The sequence below is a fragment of the Gadus morhua genome, chromosome 3, assembly GCF_902167405.1.
Source record: "Gadus morhua chromosome 3, gadMor3.0, whole genome shotgun sequence".
In the NCBI taxonomy this organism is placed as follows: domain Eukaryota; kingdom Metazoa; phylum Chordata; class Actinopteri; order Gadiformes; family Gadidae; genus Gadus; species Gadus morhua.
This window is the reverse complement of record NC_044050.1, coordinates 17,941,994-17,963,685: the sequence shown is the minus strand read 5'-3', so window position 1 is coordinate 17,963,685 and position 21,692 is coordinate 17,941,994. Positions and strand designations below refer to the sequence as shown.

Genomic DNA, 21,692 nt, shown 5'->3' with positions numbered 1-21,692 from the left:
CCCCTCCCCTCTCCCCCAGACGTAGACACTGATGTCTTCTACCTAGTTCACTATACACCATTGACCCATGGCCCAGAAACATATTTTTTATTTTCATCCCGCTGTGTCTACAGAAAGTAAAGTCATACACACACACACACACACACACACATACACACACACACATACACACACACACACACACACACACACACACACACACACACACACACACACACACACACACACACACACACACACACACACATTCCTCCTTCTCCCTGATGTGTCATGTAAGGGCCGGCCGAGTGAAGGGCTGTCAGAAGTCTCTGTGTCTCCTGGTGCTAGCTTACCAGGAAATGCTAATGCAAAGAGACGTAGTGTTATTTCCTGTCCGTCTCGCATCTCTTCCTGTTACCTGAGCCCAGCAGCATCCCTCTCCGACATGGCCCCGCTCTCTGTTTGCTAAGTAATCTAACATCGCCTCTCCTTTTTGTGTGTTTGTGTGTATGTGTGTGAGACTGTTTAGCCTCTGTATTGTCCTACTTTAGATCTCTCCCTCTTTCCGTTGAATGAAGAGAGTATTAAACTCTACTCACACACACACAATAAACAGTGTTGCGTGTGTGTTTTATGTGTGCATATATCCAGTGCTATTGATTTTGTGTGCCGCCAAGTCCAGCAGGTGGATAGATCTGGTTCTAGCAGAGATCTTAACACGCAGCACAACACACACTGTCCAAACAATCACACACACGCACAAGCACGCCCTAGCTCGTACATACACTAACTGCATCATAGGTGTACACATAACAGTACAGACTATGGAGTCAACTCAAAAATAGCCCTAAACCTATTTTTAAAACTTCTGTATTGTATATTTACAATCATTGTTACTCTGTTTCTTGAAGGAGAAGGTGAAATGTCACAAGAGGCATTTACAAAAAGTATTTCATTTGTAGGCGTTAGGGTTAGCAAAAAGTACAAAAACGGTGGACGGTCCCTTGAAGAACTAAGGCTGGGTACAGTTAACAGTTAATCTGAATGTGATGAATCATTTCTCCACTGGCAACTCGTGATTTGTATGATGAATCAAAAGAGGAGAGGTGGCTAAGGGCATGACTGGAAGAAGGGAGAGCAGTGTGCAAAGGATGGATGGAGGGAGGGCGGGCAGGAAAGAGGGATGGAGGGATGAGGGGATGAAGGAAGGAAGGGAGGGTGAGTGGGTGGACGGGCCACTGGTCATGACAGATAGCTGGCATTAGAAGGTGTCAGCTGGTGACTTTGGTACTGTAGAGAGAGGGAGGGAGAGAGAGAGAGAGAGACAGAGAGAGAGGCAGAGTGGGGAGAAGACCAGGGAAGGACTTACGGTAATGGTCTGTTTGGTTCTCCTTAGCGTGTCTGCTGCTAATGGCCTAGCAACACAAGGATCCACGGCAGGGGAGAACACGCAAACACACAACCTACATTCACACACACACACACACACACACACACACACACACACACACACACACACACACACACACACACACACACACACACACACTCACACTCACACTCCTGCTGTCTCCATTCTGGTTATGAGCCTCAGATGATTAACAGCTAATTAGGGCCCAATCTGGTAAAGCCATTAAAAGCCCTTCATGTTAACGGATTGTGGCGCCGCGCAAAACGCTCTCCTGATTTTGCTATTTAAGTGACTGATAGTTGTGTGCTATGTAATAAACACTGGGCAAAAAAAAGAAATTCCAATCTAATTTCAGCCTTGTATTATTGTGTTTGGTCCACAGTCAAACCCGACGCAGTACTCTGCTTGTTGTATCGTAGATAAAACAAAAAGTAAATCAGGAATCATGTGTGCGTGCCTGTAGGTGTGTGTGTTTGTGCGTTAATGGTTTTGTAGCTGACAGTTGACCTTGACAAAGCAGAGGATCCATAATCTCTGTTTGAAAAACATCATTTTAAGATGTAGCAGGGATTAGCTAGATTTCAAACAGGCCTGCTTTGCATCAACTTTTCTTTTCCTTTTTTGTGCTTTAAGACGAGCACGTAAACACAAAAGGCCACGCAGGCACACAGTTTGTACAGTACCAACCCTAGCTCACACGCACATACCATGTAGCTGTCCTATCATTCCCACGCATGCACGCACGTAACATAGCACATATACCTATGCAAGCACTCACACACACTCACGCAAACACATGCACGCACACATGCGCAGAGCGCAAGTCTTGCTGTGGCGTGCCACAGAGTTCAGGTTCTTCTTGTTGCTTTTACCAGGGGGTCAGCGAGGAGGTTAAGAACTTGATCCTCCCTCCACCAGATAACTACATGTCTCTGGGCACAGTCAGCCCCCCCCCCCCCCCCCCCCAACCCTGACATTCCACTACATACTGCCACATCTTGCTCACCTCGAGGCCTGCTAGCCATTAGCCTGACCGCAGGTGACCACCCTTGTGTATGTGTCAGCTCGGTGTTCACGTTGGTGTTTTATGTAGTGTCGTTCACATGTCTACAGAATGACCAGAACCCATGCTACAGTTGAACCATTTAATGCTTCAGCAGATGCTGCCTTACAAAGCAACTTGCAGTGAGTTCACATTATTGTCGTTGATGAGAAGGTAGGGGTTAGGCGTCTTGCTCAAAGATGATTGCAGGTATGGATATATGTTTTATCACGATGGTAATCGCGCGTGCGTGTTTGTGTGTGTTGGTGTTTATTAATCTATATGAATTTTTAGGACATTCTAAGCACTGAGGGTCATTAAGTTGAAGTTTCGTCTTTTAAGAAATGGTTGACTAGAAATAATTTGGCCTGTCTCGAACCTTATCAAACATCGCCGTGCTAACTCAAGGGGATATCTGCTCATCACAATTCATTCACATAACATAACCAAATATCACGAAGATATCTTCCCGTCCACGACTTTAGGACACCACTCACAGAGGCAAGGGAAAGCCTTCACCTGAAGGAAACGTATATAAAAAAAAACCAATAGAGTTCCCCCGGATTCCATATGGTTGTCGAGCGTGAGAGTTTGTCCGTCGGAGCCGCAAGTGAGAGCGTTCTCCCGTCCTCTTTACGGCTCCGATGGTTGGTTCCCCTCACTCATCTGTCCGCCTGAAGGGCTGCTGACAGAGCCGTGAAGCAGACCCCCGGGAGGGCCTCCGCGGCATGTACAGAACCCCGGCTCCTGCCCCCTTTTAACCGGCCCGCCCGCTCACTCACAGCAGTGACAGAGACATCAGCTCAACTAACTCGCACTGGAGAGGGAGGCAGAGAGAGAGAGGGGGGGAGGGAGGCAGGGGGAGAGGGGGAGAGAGAGAGAGAGGGAGGGAGGGAGAGAGAGAGAGAGAGAGGGGGGGGGGAAGGGAGAGGGAGAGAGGGAGGGAGAGAGGGAGAGATGGGGAGAGACATAAGATAGCAAGAGAGAGTGAGACAGAGACCAATGACGACGAGGTCAGAAGGTAGCAATACAGAGAGTGAGACAGACGGTGAGCAATGGAGAGACAGAGCAGGAGAGAAAGACGGACAGAGAGCAATGGAGAGAGCGGGAGCAGGGGGTTGTGGGGGGGTGGTGGTGCTGGAGAGGTCCCCTCATGTTGAATGGGTGCAACCAGTTGAGTGATGGTCCAGAAGCCGCTACTGAGACAAGAAACAACCATGGGTCATGTTCAAAACAGATTTTATAGCCCTGTCTGGGACAGCCCCGAAAAAAGAATAGATCGGGTGAAGAATTACAGTTAACAGTGGAACTTTCAAGAGCCCCTGTCGTACCAACTCTTTGGCCAGTAGATCGACCCATCCGTCATACATCTGGGTGGACACTCGCTTGTGATGTCACAAATGGGTACATTCTGACATGACTTCTAATGGCTTATCAAACCTCACACCTTGTTCGGTAGAATATCAAATAAACGTCACTTGTGCCTCTTCAATCAGAAAAGCGTCACGACAATGGGCTCAGGGACAGTCACACGCTCGGCGTCCCAGCTGTTGTCTCGGTGACCCCGCATTAGCCTCCCGTGCCGAGGTGTAAGCTACATGGCCGCCTCACGCTAACACACAAATGTCATGTCGACGTGGCCACAAAAACGACCTCCACCCTTGGCATACTTCGTATCCCTCAGCCCCCCTTCCCCCCATGTGAAAAGCCGTCAGTTTGTTCCCTGTCTGCATCATATGCTGACAGCCCCCCCCCGGCCCCCCGCCCATACTCACTCACACACAAAGCGTGTCAGCGAATCACAACGTTGGCAGGGCTCCTCTGTGCTCGGTGCTGATCCAGTGGAGCTGAAGGACGGTGGGATTCAGGAGGCCAGGGCTCATGAGCAGAGATGATTTACTAGAGCAGCAGAAGAAGAAGAAAAAACTCACTAGAAGATGTATCAGCTCCCCTCCTGGCATAAGGTCTGCGTTATGTCATGTGTGTACGTGTGTTATTCTGTGGACATGTATATGTGTATACGTTTGTGTGTTTCGGTTCGGGGGCTCTTGCATTTTTTTTTCCCCACAAGTCCGAGGCCAGACGTCTTAACTCCCTAGCTTGGACCACCAGTCGCTGAGTCAAAGATCATTGGTGTTTACATTCACCTCTCATCCCCGCAACACCCTCCCATCACCCGCCAGCTGGGGCACCCGTCATCTTTCAGATGTGTTTTGTTTTGGTTTTTTGAGGGTTTTATATCTTTTTTTTTTCTCCGCCGTTCCCATGTTGACGTCTCTTCGAGTCCCTGTAGGAATTCACATGTGAGCTGTGGTTAACCGCAGTTACGAGCCAGCACTAACGGCTAAGTGATTCGTCTGCCTCTTGCCCAGTGACTAAGTGAGTGAGACGTTGGATAGCCCAACCCAGGCCTAGCCTAGCGTAGCCTAGCCTATCTGCAAATGTGCCCAACGCGGGCGGCACTGTGTTTATTCTAGCTGGTTATCTCTGCTCTGTCCCCTACTGTCAGATGGGAAGACGTTGTTTTTTCTTTGTCTTCTATGGGATGCGAGTTGGGCTTCGGGAGTTTGGAGTTTGTGGGAGGGGGGGGGGGGGGGGGGAGGCGATGGTTATCTGGCAAACGTCAGCCAGCGCTCACCGTAGCGTAGCATCATGTGTGAGGGCAGACATGTTTACTGTGCGATCAGTGTTTTACGAGCTGTCCCTCCTCCTCCTCTTCCTCCTCCTCCTCCTCCTCCTTCTTCACGTCTTCCTCTCATCCTGCTCCTACTCTTCCTCCTTCTCTCCCCCCTCCGGATGACGTAATGGTTCCTTCTGATTAGGGCCTGAGAAAATGGATGATCTAGTGTCGCTGACATGCTCACTCACTAATGTTGTCTGTCTCCCTCCCCCCCTCTGTCTCTCTCTCTCCCCCAGGTCCCACTGCCCCCTCCTGTCTTTTGTTTTATTTCAAAGCTCGTCTGGAGTATTCTCTGTGAAACCTGCAGGGGATGTTTTTAGCTCTTTTTTTTTTCGTTCAGAACCAAAGCTTGTGGCTTTTTTTCTGTCCGATTTGAGACGGTTATTTTCACTGTTCATAAAGTCTTAACCTCAGCTCTAGCTTTTCTAAAGGCCTGTGGGACAGATGGTCTCCTCTCAGTAGTTCCCAGGCCAAGGTGACTGCTCACTGGATCTGAAGGAGAGAGGGCAGGGTTTGATCTGCACACACTCGATTGCCAGATACACACACACACACACACACACACACACACACACACACACACACACACACACACACACACACACACACACACACACACACACACACACACACACACACACACACACACACACACACGGCAATGTTTGGAGTCAGTAATTGGATTACTGTTTCTATACTTGCTATGTCTATTCTATTCGCCCATTACATTTCTAACGTTTCACCAGATAAACACTCTTGCGCACACATAACTCCATATGCGGTGATAGTTATTCAATGTCAAACTCCACATCTCATTAGGTGCTCCCAGGCTGATGCACAACACAGAAACACAATATGCAGATTCACCCAAACTCATTAACCTTTCCTCCCAGCCCATTGCTTCTGCTGATCACACCGACGCCATTCATCCCAATCACCCTACCCTCACACAAACACACACAGACACACAAACACACATAGACAGAAAGACACACACACACAGACACGCACAGACAGACACAGATACACACAGCTAGACACACACTCACTGACACACACTCACACTCAGTCTCACACACGCACACACGCACACACGCACAGGCACACAGCCACACTCCATCCTACTGCCAGGAAACCGCCCTATCCGACTGCAAATTATCAGAGAAGACGATTCCCTTCCAAGCAGCTATCCAAATATTCCTCAGTTTAACAAGGATGAAACTCTCCCCGATGTCGGGTCTTTTAATCAGCTCGGACTGTTGACTTAGGGCCGTCTCTGATCCCTCCCGCATCTGATCGTCTGGTTGTGGTGTACTGTGCTGAATGATGAACGGCTACCTGGCCAGCTTGTTAGCCCCTCTGTGTCTCATTGAGTGGATAGGTCATGAGCTTCTTTAAGGCTGGAGGAAATGTTTAATCGTTGGTTACCTAGCAGACAGCAAATTGACAGGTCTAGTATTTCCTGCTAGCACTGCTAAATAATTATACAATTACAAAAAAAATCTGGCTACATTTGGTTATGAACCCTTTAAAATCATTATGCGTGTCTGTATTTGTCTGACGTTTGTGTGCATGCGCATTTGTGTGTGTGCGGCCCGGATTTTCTGTTGTAAAAATCCAAACACAAGGCAGCTAAAGATGTCATTACGTTGCCAAGTTTCCGTCAAAGCCATTACATTTTTCCCCGTTTTCTTTTTCCTCATAAGCATGTCAAGCTTCTATATTGTTTACCCTACTTTCCGCACCGTGGAGCATAGCACTTAGCGCATGTGTAAGGTCTGCAGTGCGCCAGTTCTCAAAGTAGGGCCAAATCCGCCATGACATGTTTGTTTTTGGGTTCTATTTCCCAATCACGGCCCAATCTGCTTCTCGTCACCCCCGCAACAGGATATTCCTGCGTTTTAAAGTGGCTGAGAGATTGAGAGGAAGATGAGAGAGGAGAGGAACAGGAGAGGAGAATGCGTCAGCACCGAAGAGTGTTGGGTTCCACTGTGCTTGCGAGACTTTCACTGACCCACACACACACACAACTTTCACAGTTATGACCTGATCTGATTGGCCGAGCAGAGCAGGGAAGGGAAATACATGTATGGTGCCCCCTGCGTGTGTTTTTGTGTGTGTGTGTGTGTGTGTGTGTGTGTGTGTGTGTGTGTGTGTGTGTGAGAATAACGGAAATGGTTTGTTAGTTTCACGACTGCTTCAAGGATCTCATTGCGTACATCATACTGGACCCCCCACTCCAGCTCCCCCCTTCCTCCTCCTGTCTCTCCCCCCCCCCCCCCCCTCCTCCTGTCCTATGGTGGGTGAAAAAAGCTCCTAGCCCCCCCCCTCCCCCGTAATGGGGCTTTAATCAGGGTGCTGGTCTCATCCAGGGTGAGGCAACGCCTGGGGAAAGTTAGGGGGGTTAGGAGACGGGTGTCTGAATGTGTGTGTGTGTGTGTGTGTGTGTGTGTGTGTGTGTGTGTGTGTGTGTGTGTGTGTGTGTGTGTGTGTGTGTGTGTGTGTGTGTTGCAAGTGAGAGAAATGAAAGATGTGAAAATGTGGAAGGAGTTACTTTTAGTGAGGGGGCTAGGAATGGCTGGCTATCGGATGACTGATGGTACTGGTTGGGTGTCTACTTGGAAGAGTACTTGTAGGATATCTTTGGTGTGGGAGGGATACAATGATACTAGGGGGGGGAACACGTCAAGGCTGTGATGCTATGATCATCGGGGCTTTATCAATGGTTGACAATTGGTACAGATACGTCTTGACAAATTGAGCTAAATATCCAATAATATTTGGTTGAATGGATTGCAGACATACATTGTTTTATACAAACACACATATGTGACACCCAGTACAAATCCAAGAGCTGACACCTATATATGCTAATGACTAAAGAGTGTGACCATAGTCTGGACCTGTGATTGGATTTAGAGCCAACAAGTGGTCACCCTGATCCGCAATGATCAATATAACAAGAGACAAATCTGTCACTCACACCCATCAACACAGCCGACATGTGCGTTCGATTACCCTCCCACACAGTCAGTCAGTGAGACGCACACACATATACACATATCTGCATGCCATTGAAATGCAAATGAGCGGATTGATTTGTTAAGTGACATTTTAACATCCTTACAGACAGGTCCCCATAAGTCCTTAAAAAGGTTTTTAAGGCCCTGCGAGGGCCGGGCGGGAGAGGCATTCAGTGGCACCTCGTTAAGATCCTTGTGAAACCCGTCCCCCCATTCAGACCATAAAGCTCACCGCAAGAGCTGCAGCCCAGCACAGACACTCCAGCGCTGGGTTTAACGCAAGCATAATGGGGGCCGAAGCCTTCACTTTAAAAGGGCATTTAAAAGAAAGGTTTGGCCTGAAATACAGCAGAAGCAAGGTAATCCTGCCCATCTGTCGGGCACGGAGAGCCTTGCCAAGTTGAGCGAGGCGAGGCCCTGCCTGTCTCCACGCCAACTCTGATCTAAGAACACGCACACGCAGTTTGGTGTCGTTTCCACGGTGTGACAAAGGGTAGACCGGCGGACAGAACGCCGGAGCTGTCTCGAATTTGGGAATGCAGGTTTCATGTTACCCTCCCTCCAACGCCCTCACTGCCTCTTTAGTCTGAAACATCTGTAGCCGTGGTAACTGGAGACTCAAAGCCGAGCGGCTCAGGTTCGTTATGATGTATTTTTGTTGGAATGCACATCATAACCTCAAGAATTGCTAAGCAGGCAACAAAAATTACTGCATTTTTTCCTTCGATCCCTCCCCCAAAGAAATCCTGTGGTATCCCTTAAACCTGGATATGGTCCCAAACAGAACGATGGATTACGCCTCGCAATGTGAGCTGACACACCGTACATTATTGCATCATATTTCCCTAATTATTGTCATAAATATCATAAATCCTCATAGTAGACAACAAAGGGATCCGTCCTGGTCCAGAGGTGTACTTAATCATAACCCAATAACACAATAGAAACGTTGGATTCCAGCGACTTTCAATCCACCACTCCCCCACTGAGCATTTACATAAAGGTATGCTAAATTATTCATTAATTATCAGATGCTCCCCTGTGGATGGAGATGACACACACGCTGGCTGTTAATTGGCCCATCAATAACCCTGCGTGGTCCTCCTGTAGTGGCAGCAGATCCCACCTCAGGAATCTCCTATCTGTTCCAACCTTCTGGCCCCCCGTTTCAGTTTCTTTTTTATTCTGCCGCTTTTTTTGAGAGACACACACAGAGACACAGGCGCGCTGAGAACAGTGTTATGGCTCAAACTTTGTTGGCGTGCGGTTGGCTTTAAGGTTGGCTGCTCCCTCGATGACTTGAAGGACACACTGAGTAAAAGAGTGCGAAGAGGATAGTGTTGTGTATGTTAATAACTGACTTAATTGATTTGTCAATTGAGGTTGCTGCTACAACAATGCAAGACGATCACAATTTGAATCATAATGGATCTTTTTTTCCACACATCATTTAGCGACAGTATTATATATACATGGGAAAACCGTTGGCAAATTTTTTGTGGCAAAAAAGTTCAAGTAAATGTTACTGTTAAAGCAAAAGAAGAAGTTTACCTCACTAATGTCGTTATCTTGACCCAACTGGACTGGTGCATCCCTTATAGGGCATTTAGGTTGCACATACATTACAGGAAACACCAACCTCCTCAGGCACAGCCAAACGCTCCCTCAATCACTGATTATACTGTCCAGCGTGCTCTCCTAGAGGGGCCAAGTTAATCAAAGCAGCGCACGCGTACCTTTCTTTCATTTAAAGTACCATATAGCGAAATATACCCCACACACACACACACACACACACACACACACACACACACACACACACACACACACACACACACACACACACACACACACACACACACACACACACACACACACACGTCCCTCTCCCTCCAGAAGGTAGATGCGTGTGATTAGCATAAAGGCGGGCCTCTGGAGAGCAGGCTGGAACAACACGGGCCGCTCTTTGTTTCCTCTCCACTGATTGACACGAGATTGCCGAGCACATTAAATGGCCATCAGACCCAGCATTAGTTTTTAAACCCGGAGAGCGAGGCCTGTCAAAGGTCAATCCTAGCGCATAATGAACTGATGTCTTTCTCTCCCTCGCTCACTCGCTCTCTCTCTTCCTTAATCTCTCTCTCTCTCTCTCTCTCTCTCTCTCTCTCTCTCTCTCTCTCTCTCATATACGCACTAAGGATCCCTGTAAGCCTGTGGGTTGCCAGATAATGGCTGAAACGGCTAAGAATGTAGCATTAATCAAAACAGTAGTCCCCCTCCCCTGGACACGGACCTCTCAGACCAACGTACACACTGTGCAAGTGTGCCTGCGCTAAGTGTCAGGGCTGCACACATCAGTGCAGTCTAGACAGTGGAGGAAAAAACTCCTTTGGCGTCTGTTTTATCTTTTTTACTGGTGGTTTTGTTTAGCTTTTTTTTAAAAAGCGTGTTCCCATAGTGCACCACTCTTCCAACAGCAGAGCGGCCAGTCGAGGCTCCCTTTGGGAGGGGGGGGGGGACCACTCCTTGACAAATCTCTCCTCCTCTGCTAATTTTACTGTTTCCCCCCTAAGTCTCAGGCCAGTCGTTGGATTTAAGTGGGGCCTGGTAGTGGGCCATTTTCTAACCGAAGACTAATACGCGTAATAACCATTAACCTATAGCTGCCTTTCTCCGCGCCTTTGACAAATACACTCCTCTCCACACTGCCGTCTTTAATGGCACTTTTACTTATTCCAACCCTTCCAAACAGGACATTTAGGTTGTTTTGTAGACGCAAAGGTTCTCCCTTTTGAAACCGCCGGTGCTTAGTCCATGGCCCCTGTCTTTTCGTCACATCGTTGAGGCAGAAACTTTCCTCCATTTTGTTCTCCTCCTCTCCAGCAGTCCCACAATTACCTGGGGAGAATAACATAACATAATGCCTGACAGCGCCTCTCTCTGTGTGTGTGTGTCTCTCTCTCTCTCTCGCTCTCTCTCGCTCTTCCCTGCTCACTGCTGATGGAAAGTTAGTAATTAAGAGATGGGGGAGGGGGGGGGGGTGAATTAGATGCAGAATGAGCTGTCTCAAAGTCACATTTAAGTGAGTGATGCGCAGGCCTCTGCCGTAGAAGTGTAAATGATATAAATTGCCATTTAAGTGCGGCGCGGGCTAATGTTTTGTCACAAATTAATGTGACACAAGGCAGCAATGACAATCACGGCTTGCCTCATTCTAATTTGGACGTGTTCAGTGCGCTTTTGTGTGCAGGCAGATTTACGCAAATGAACACAATTGCCAGTTTTTTTTATGCAGGAACCATAAATGTTTTGTTGCGTGTGTTTTTTGCCCACTAATGAGGACAGCATCTTGTATCAGGGTGTTGCGATGCCCAGACAGGAACAGCAACAACCTGCTGAGAGGGGGAGAGAGAGGGGGAGATAAATGAAGGGAGAGGGGGAAGTGTAGCTGAAATGGTTATTTTAATGAGCTAGCACAAATTTTCATTTTCTTTTTTTACAGCGACATTTTGATGTTTTTAAAACGATGTGCCGCGCCGATGATCTGTCCGCCGCTTGGTTCGTTAGAGCCGCCGTGTACAGCTGCTGTCTGATTATTTCCACGGCGTTGCTACTCGGGATCCGAACCCGGAGAACCCGGATCTGTAATGGGACGCGTTAACGACGACATGATCGGAGGGATGATGTTTAACAACCCTCTTCTTTTGTTCCTGTTCATCACAGGCGCTGGAGAGTGAGTTTGTGTCGTGCCAGCTGCACCAGTGGATCGACCTGATCTTCGGCTACAAACAGCAGGGGCCCGAGGCCACCAGGGCCCTCAACGTCTTCTACTACCTGACCTACGAGGGCGCCGTGAACCTCAGCTCCATCACGGACCCCATGCTGCGCGAGGTGAGGCGGGGGACGACGACGACGACGACGACGACGACGACGCAGCTAGGCCGCACGCAACCCTAGCCCACTGAAGTAGACCAACACAAAGGCATTGCTGCCATTAATAGCATTAATGATAGTAATAATGGTTAAATGAGAAACATTTAAACATTACTTCCAATCCTCGGAATCAAAAGTGATGGATGGAGAGAGTCAGGGAAAAGAGGACCGATGTAAAATACATTCAACTATACAATTCAATACAAATGTATCGAAATGTACCATACATTCAGTATCCTATTAGCTCTGTTCAACTAGCATCTTAAACTAGACTGTAGCGTAACAACATCAGGAAGATGCTACGAGCTCGAACCACTTTAACGCCTCCTCTAACGTCCTCCCCCATTTATTATTCATCGTGCTCTCCTGGAACAGCTACACAAGGTTTTTTTCCCCTTCAAGCAACAACCCAACACCAAGCAAAGTATGAAAGCAACACCTAGGGGCGCGTTGGGGCTGAGGGTGCTATGAGAGGTTTTTCACCAGCAGAACGCTTGTTCTCGCCTCCAGCACCACTTACATCCCCTTTGACTCTTGATGTGTACATTCACTTCTGTGTCAAACCACTGCCTTTTTCTCAAGGTTTACTTTTTGTTTATCTTTGTTTATTTATGTTTTATAACTTTTATGTTTATAATGTGGTATTCGGGAGGGTTTAAGTTGAATATGTGGTCTATTTACATTTAGTTTATTTATGGTGTTTCTTTTGGAGGGGGTTTGTTTTGATATGCTCGTCGCAAATTTCAGTTGAAGGCAGTAGACGGTCCTCCATTTTGTCAGTGTGTGTGTGTGTGGGTGTGGTAATGAAGGCAAACGGAGATGAGTGGTGTTAGCATCTCTGTTCCTCCGCTGCCCTTCATGCTCAGTGGCTGCAGCATCAGGGACACCTCGGCTCGGAGCGTGATTTATCACCTCATTCACCCTAATTCCCATCCAGATGTGCTTTGCCCCTTTAGCTATTAACACGCACACACACACACACACACCAACACACGCACACACAGGCACTCATGACTACAGAGGCACACACACAGGCACTCATGACTACAGAGGCACACATGTATACACTCCTACGCCTAAAACCTCACACATCTACACATATACGTCCACAACCACACAAGCAAACACACCTACATATACACAAGCACACCTACATGCACATAGATCAACAAACACACACATGCACAGACGTAAACAACGTCTTACACACATACACCAATGCAAACACACACGCACACACAACCCCTCTCAAAACACACACGGCACACACCTACGCACACACACACACACGCGCGCACACACACACACACACACACACACACACACACACACACACACACACACACACACACACACACACACACACACTACAAAGAGATGCCTGTACTCCCAGAGGGAGTCCAGGCTCTCCTTCACATTGAACAGCGTGCACACTCACACAAACAGTCACACACAAATCAACACACATACACATTCTAACAAAGAGGAAATATCTAATTACCACACACGCACACGCACGCGCACATGCGCGCGCAGATTCATTGCCAAGGTCCAGCGACCAATGTCCCCCTGTGCTGGGCCGGGCCCATTACCCAGTCTGGTGTTTAATACAGCTCCATCCTGACCCGGCTGCTGAATGTGATCTGTAACACCCCACTGCGTCTGCCCGCGCCGCTCCACCGGCCGCGCGATCGATAAATCCACCCAGCCTCTACAGGGTGCCATGGCAGCCAGGTGTACCTCGCTGTGGCCATTAGCATTAAGCATGGCGCTGTATTACCACTGAGGTATTAGCATGGAGCTATTGGCAGGGAGCTGTATTAGCATGGAGCTAATGGCTCCATGCTAATACAATGGGATGTATGAGCTTTGAGCTGTTAGCATATAGCCGTATTAACAAGGAGCTAGATTAGCATGGAGCTGTATTTTTACTGAGCTGTACTAGCAGAGAGTTGTATACGTATGGAGTTGTATTAGCATGGAGCTGTATAGCCTAGAGAGCTACCCACTGCATCCCGCAGCCCACTGGTTTATAGTACGCATGCAAGGACCCAGGATTCCATGATGGAACACACCATCACATCACAGGGAAGTCATGAAGACTTTGTGTTCCTGTATGGAAGCTGGTAGAGAATGCTTGCCGAGAGAGAGAGAGAGAGAGAGGGAGGGTTGGGTGGCGGGTTGAGCATTACTCAAATGCTGCCCCACTGACCACATTTGTAGGTGTACAGAAAAGGAAAATGGCTGTCCAGTCTATTGAAAAGGAGGAAATGGGTATGTTTTCCATCAGTGCTGCCCGCCCAAAACCTCTACAGCATGGCTGTGCTTTCCATGCAAGCCTCTGTCTGAGCTAACTAATTAGTTAAATAAACCAAGGTGGCGTTCTCTCTCTCCCTCCCCTGTACTCCTTCTTTCTCTCTCTTTCTCTGTCTCTCTCTGTCTCTCTGTCTCTGTCTCTCCCTCTCCCTCTCTTGTCCCAGGTCTGGGCCTTGTCAGAGGGGCACTGGAGGGTACAGGAGCTGGGGGGGGGCTTGGCTAGGCCGGTGTCCCCAGGGTGTGTAATTACTGAGTGACAACTGTTTCAGCCGGGGTCTCAGGGTAGGTGGGGGCGGGACAGACCCCAGGGCTGTTCAGTGTCAGAGGAGAGGGGACGTCCTGATGGTGGCGCTGGAGTTTCCGTGTGTGTGTGTGTGTGTGACGGTCTGTGCACATGCTGGGAATGCTGTTGGATATGGGGGGGTGGTGTGTGTGTGTGTGTGTGTGGGGGGGGGGGGGGGGGGGGGGGGGTTGCGCAGCTGGTTCTTTGCTCCCCTGCCAGTCAGAGATGGCAGCTGAATGCACCCCACTTTCTGCCACAGACCGACAGCCAGACAGACAGACGTATAAACACACAACCTCATATGGATACCATCTCGATGCCTATCTTTATTTGCGCTCACTGGTATATAAATCCCCTGACATATTTACCTCTCGGCTGCGTATCCCTGATTTGTGCGTCCGTGCGTGCATCCTCTCCCCTGGCTGACTGTGAGCACTGTGAGAGCGTTTGGTCTACATCACAGCAGATTAGGCTACTGCCTTGTTTCTCCAAAGCCATGATTACTTCCTGCCCCTGCCTCAGCCGCCAAAACTCCAAACCCCTACCCTGTTTGCAATTCGTAAGTGTGTGTGCGTTTGCTGCGCCACATCCGCGCACCCACGCACACACAAACAAACGTACATTATGCGTAGACGTCGGTGCATGGTTTGAGGGGCATGGCACGCATGCACATCTGCGTTGCGTCTCGCTGCGTGAAGAAAAGCACACCCTGTCTCCCCCCCCCCCCCCCCCCCCCCTCGCCGCTGTCGTCATGCAGAACTTTCACATGCCCTTATGGAAAACCCCACAGCTTCTGCGGCTCAGCCAGCGACCAGACACGCACACACGCACGCGCACGGACACACACAGAGACCTCGCCTGCACTTTACCACTTTACTGCCCTCTGCGTAACTCGGCAGAAGACGAGGGCCACCATCCAGCGGAGTAAACCTGCTTTGACGCAACGCCACAAACCCTTAGCTCTCTGGAAAGGCCTTTTTAGTTTTTGATGCACTGAACGCAGAGGCATGATATACAGTATAGGGAGGCAGAGAGAGATTACATGTCTGTCTTTTCATGGTATATATTTTTTTCAAAACCAGTCAGAAAACCCAGCCAGCCATGCCTTGCAAACGTGGGGGACGGCAGTACGCCACGCATCAGCATGTACAAGGCTGTCCTGGTTTTTCAGTTTGTCGCTATGGGGGTGATGGGAGGGTCGTGCGGGAGGGGGGGATTTGCATAAAAGCGTCTTGTTCTACATAGGGGTCCATATTGCCGTGTCGCCGAGCAAATCAAAAGGGGGGGGGGGGCGGGGGGGGGTTCTCTGGGGTGGATGCGGGGGGGGATGGGAGGGTGTGTATGAGCCACCGGCTACTCAGTCATTTAAATGTATAGAATGGAGAGAAGCCTCATCAGACACGGGCCAGCGCTCCCACAGGAGATTGGCCTTGTGGGAAAGACACCCAGAGCCCGCCATATAATCACCTGAGCAGGGCGAGAGGGGCTAGTATCTGGGGCTAGGACGCGCTGACCTAGCCCGGCCCACCTCTCAGCAGCTCCACCAGCCCTAATAAATGTCAGGGGCAGAATTTAATGAAGACGGGTTGAGTGACTCAGAGACGGTCGGCTCCCTTTTTAAGCATTAGCTCCTTTAGGCAAATGCCCCTGGAGTGGTAGTTATGGGGGATATGGTCGAGCCCCCTGGACCTTGAATGTCACCCCCCTACCAGCCACGGCGTGGGTGGTGGGGGTGGTGGGGGGGCTGACGGTGTTGGGAGCCACCCAGGGGTGGGGCTGTGCTGCTGGCTCGGGGATGGCGGTTGGAACGAGCGGACGTGGGGGTTTCTCTGGACTGTGGTCAGATCTGGGAGCGCAGTGTGTTGTTGACCTCAGAGCAGACCCGGCAGCGACGCCAGATCGTACCGTTGGCCGCCCTCTCCTTCTGCGTGTTTCCAGCGCCTTGACACAACGCTGAAACACACGTCAAATAGCTGTTGAAATTTTTCTTCCATTTTCTTTTTTTCCTTTTCTTCTTCATGACCGCTCTCTAAACTCTGAATCCCACTAATACCGTTTTGTTCCATTAATCATCATTTATTTTTTCTGATGGATGCTGGGAATCTAGCGTGTAGGTTTTCTTTGCGCGTTGTTTGACCCGTGTTCGGATTTGACAGGCCTCCTGATGGCTCTGATGTTTTCGTAATGGACGGCCCTCACAGAGCCAGGAGGGGATTCACACCGATGAAACAGGCATGTTATTCCCCTCTCAGTTGAAAGGGGACGGATCAAAGCAAAAGAACGGCAAAGAGAAAAGCTTAAAAATGAATAGAATAAAATAATAAACTAGGAGAGGGTAGATGGCATTATGTTAAATGGGTGTATCGCAGAAGTATGATTTATAGACTACTAGGAGAGAAGCAGACCATATAAGGTATTGCCATTGACCTTTCGAGTCGGTTTCCTCATCAGCCAAATATGCATCAATAAATGTTGCGGCACAGAGAGGCTGAATAACATGCTCTGACATTCCTGTCAATCAAGGAATTGTTAAAATCGATGTCATGTATGTTTATGTAAGGAAATCGAAATCCCTCCTGTCCATGCCTAGCTTTTCCTACCTCTCTATTGCTGTATCTCTTTCTCTCTCTCCCGCTTTCTCTACTGCTAGCCCACTTTACCTCTTTCCCTCTATCTGTCGATCTCCCATTCTTTCCGAATCTCTCTCTCCGTCTGTCTCTACTGCTAGCTCATTCTACCTCAAGCCTTCTGTCTGTCAATCTCCCTCTGTATCTGAATCTCTCTCTCCATCGTTCTTTATCGTTAGCTCATTCTACCTCTTCCCCTCTCTATCTGTCCATCTCTTTCACACTCTGTTACTCCGATTACCCATGTCTCTCTCTCCCTCTCTGTTGGTCTGAGTTCCTATGTCTCTCTCTTTCTCTCTCGCTCTCTGTTCCCATGTCTCACTCTCACTTTCTTTCTCTATCGCTGGCTCAGTCTACCTCTTGCCCTCTCTATCTGTCCATCTCTCTCTCACTCTCTGCTGCTCTGAACTCCTATGTCTCTCTCTCACCCTCTGGCTTCTGGTTAGTTTCATACAATGGGGATAAGCGGTCCGACTTCACAAACCCTTTTTCTTCTTTTCCTTTTTTTTTTGCCATGGAAATACCATCCGCAGGACTCAACCATGACCTCACTCTGCGAGACCTCGCCAAGCCGGGCTTCAACACAGCTCACACACACACAGGCCTGTCACCCACCCCCCCACCGCATCACCACTTAAAGCACACAGAAATGTGCACCGTACAGTCTGTCACAACTGTGCGTGGGTTAGCCTGTGTCTGGCCAAACTTAGCTGCAGATCGTTATCTGGATCACATCTGTATTGGACAGCGTACCATTGCTTAGTTCTCTGGTTGTTGATGCATATTATGATGCGAACGCGTCTTGTTGCTTTGTGTTTTGTTTGACATCGGGTCGCTTATCTGCAGCAACTGTCAACAGTCGCTGTTTCTCATGTGATGCATGCAAAAAAAAAAATGCGGTTTGTCTTTTTGTTTAGGGGACAAAACCAACATATTTTGTCTCTTTTTGATAACATTTCTTGTAAAATGTTGCTTACATAGAAGATGAGAAGAATAGGGGTTATTTTAGCCCCGATCCTCCAGACCATATCCTCCAACCCCAGACACCCCAGCGTCAGAGGGGTTACAGGGGGATGTCGGCCTGTCTGCCTGGCCTGGGCCCGCCACGGCGCAGCCCGCCATAGATCTGCCGGGCTTTATAGATGTGTGTGTCCTCCATCCCGGGCTGCTGGGCCTGACAGTGAGCTGTGTGAAAATGTCCAGAGGCCACAGCACCGGCGTCTGCCCCGACATTTATGGTCCTATACCTCTTCATTAACACCAGCTAGCCAGCCAACATGCCTGCCCAGCCCTAGCCCCGGCCTGGACTTGTGCTTGTGTGTGTGTGTGCTTGTGCTTGTGCTTGTGCGTGCGTGCGTGCGTGCGTGCGTGCATGCGTGCGTGCGTGCTGGAGGTGTACCTTACTGTTTCTCTACTGGTGATTGCATACATGCGTGGTGCTTGTGGGAGGTATAATGCGTGCGCACTTGCATGTACTGCGTTGTGTGCACGTTGGAGCTAACAGACCTACTAAGATGTACATTGGAGCATGCAGGCTTCTTTGCGCATGTTCATGAGTTGTGTTCGATGGCAGGGCACATTTAACTACTATCGATGTTCATAAGTGTAGAATATATAATGTAGATTGGAGGTGTTATAGAAAACCAACCACATTAACATCTCTTAATCATGCAAACATAAGCAAATATTGGTTGCTTTTTTCCTTCCACTTCAACCTTGGACGCCTCTGCCCCAGAGGCACTGCACTGACTTCTCAGGCAGACCATAATAGTCTTGTGATGTTTCTCTGTGTCTCTGCAGGCTGTGGAGTCTCAGATCAGGAGCTTTGGACAGACGCCCTGCCAGCTGCTCATCGAACCACACGCACCCCGCAGCTCCGCTATGCAAGTGGTGAGTACACACACACACAAACACACACATACACACCCGCACGCACACACACACTCACACTCTCCTCCCAGTGTTCTCTACTCTATCCTTTATTATTCCCTCTGTTTTTTCTTTTGAAGCTGCCACTCTGTTTTGCTGTCTACCTCTCCCTGCATATTCTTATTTTATGATTATTATGAGCAGTCTAATAATCAGTATGCATCACACTTTCATTTTAACCAATCATCCACTTGATTTTCTCCTTATTGTTGTTGTTTTCCTGGTTTTGAACCAATCTGCTCTGCCATCAGAGAGAATGTGGTTCTCCACAGTCTGGCGTATGAGTGGTTCTATCCATACTATGTCCATGTATCTATAACAGAAGTATGGGTTTAACAACCGTTGGTAAAATAATTGAGATAAGAAACACGCTTTTTGAAAGTTAAACAGCAGAAAATAAACTAAAACCTTTCCTGGGAGGGGAGTGGAGGAAACAAAATCTGCTTGAAAAGTGACAGCCTTTTTTGTGACTTAACCACACACACTCACACACACACACGTGTGATAGGCCCAGGCCCCATGAGTCCCTATTAGTGTGGTGTCCCTGCAGCGCTGACAGCAGGCTGTGGACCACTTTCAGAAGCATGCAAACACACTCGCGCACACAAATACACACACTCACACACAAACGCAGCTTCACACAAACCTACTCACAGATACACACACACACCTACACTTACACGCACACAAACACCTACACACACTAACAAACACACCTACACACGCAAACCTACACACACACACACACACACACACACACACACACACACACACACACACACACACACACACACACACACACACACACACACACACACACACACTATAGAGAAACATTTCCCCATGCAGCTTTCTAGTATCTGTAGAAAATGCCCCATTTTCAAAACATCCAGTTTTTTCATTTCTACATCCCCTCCATTCCTCCATCTCATCGCTACCCCTCCTCCTCCTCCTCCTCCTCCTCCTCCTGTGTTAGCCATCTAAGTGTGTTGTCAGCATGTAGCGACGTAGCTACACGGGTGGTGAAGCTGGTAATGATATTGTCAGAGTGTCTGGTTGGCTGTCAGGACAAACAGCATCCACTATGGGGGGGTGGGTGTGTTGGTGTTTAACGTCTGGGGGGGGGGGGGGGGGGGGCGTAGGCTGACGTAGCCTGACGTTAAACACCAACGTACCCCGACATCGCCGCTACCAAACCGGAAACAAAATGGCCGCTTCATAAATCTGCTCAACACAAACACATTGAAAAAACGTCTCGAAAAGGTTCCCTGTTCATCGTCCTGGTCCTCCCCGACGTCCCCTTATGAGATGAATGGGAGGCACTTGAGGTTATGTATTGATATTTGTACACATAATAAGTACATCGTGGATGATGCAGTAACTCTTATCAATCAGTAGCGTTCAGAAAGGCCGTAGATCAGGCCCAGGGATCAGGCATTGCTTGCCTCAAATCTTTCTCGCTCCAATGGACACGTTTGTCGTCAGTATTTAACCAACGTTCATTTGTTTGTGTTATTTTTCATGCATGCTATTTGTGATTATAATTTGTTCATACACAAATCCGAATAATACCTATAGTTTTCTTTGATTATATTTTCCCTACATATGATTAATAATAATATTGTGCTCGGTTCATAATGATATGCATGGGTTTTTCATGAACCTTGTCAGTTGAATATGGAGTAACGGCGATGTATTTTGAGTGAATCTTTAAGGTCACATGTTGTTAAGCATTGTAGAGCATTGCATTCCTAATCCCACTGTAGCTCTCCTTCAAACCCGCGACACAGTCTACTTCAAGTCGTCGTTCTCCTCCATTCCTTTGCTGCTTTGGCTCTCGCTGGCTTTCTCGACATCTAACAGTCTCTCTCTCCTTTTCTTCCCCTTGCTCTCTCATCCTCTCTCTTGCTCCCATCGCCGCCTCCTCTATTACTCTCTGACTCTCCTTCTCCCTCCGCCTGTCGCGTCTTATCCGACCTGACCTTCCTTGCTGCATCCATCCGGGCATGAATTTGTTTTCCTATTCATTGATCCTTGTATGCATGCCGCTATCCGTCTGTTCCTCAATGTCTCCCATATGCCGGTCAATCGGTCTATCTATAATTACATCCATCCATTTATCCATTCATTCTTCATGGCCTCCATCGATCTATCCATCCATCATTCTCTCATTAATCCTTCCAATTGCCATGTTTGCATCCATCCATCCCCCATTGTATCACTCTATTCATCATCCATCCATCATCCGCCCATCCATCCAATCAACAACCCATCTACCCTTGCATCATTGCATCCATCCTCCACCCTCCACCCCTCCCTCCACCCCTCCCTCTACCCCTCCCTCAATCCCTCCATCCTTTCTCCCTTCACCCTCCCTCCACCCCCGCCCCCTCCCTCCCTCCCTCCACCCCTCCCACCCTCCACCCCTCCCTCCCTCCCTCCACCCCTCCCTCCACCCCTCCCCCTCCC

The 21,692-nt window shown here is 48.8% G+C and overlaps 1 protein-coding gene across 5 annotated transcripts in view; it reads left to right on the top strand.

Annotated features, from left to right (window-relative positions):
• The window catches only part of lrba (LPS-responsive vesicle trafficking, beach and anchor containing), a 186,454-nt gene that overhangs the window by 146,038 nt on the left and 18,724 nt on the right, over positions 1-21,692 (top strand). For all 5 annotated transcript variants that reach the window (XM_030351779.1, XM_030351781.1, XM_030351778.1 and 2 more), the window contains 2 exons: positions 11,859-12,026; positions 19,095-19,184. In XM_030351779.1, the coding sequence (XP_030207639.1) occupies positions 11,859-12,026; positions 19,095-19,184 (258 nt within the window). The remainder of the gene's footprint in view (positions 1-11,858; positions 12,027-19,094; positions 19,185-21,692) is intronic.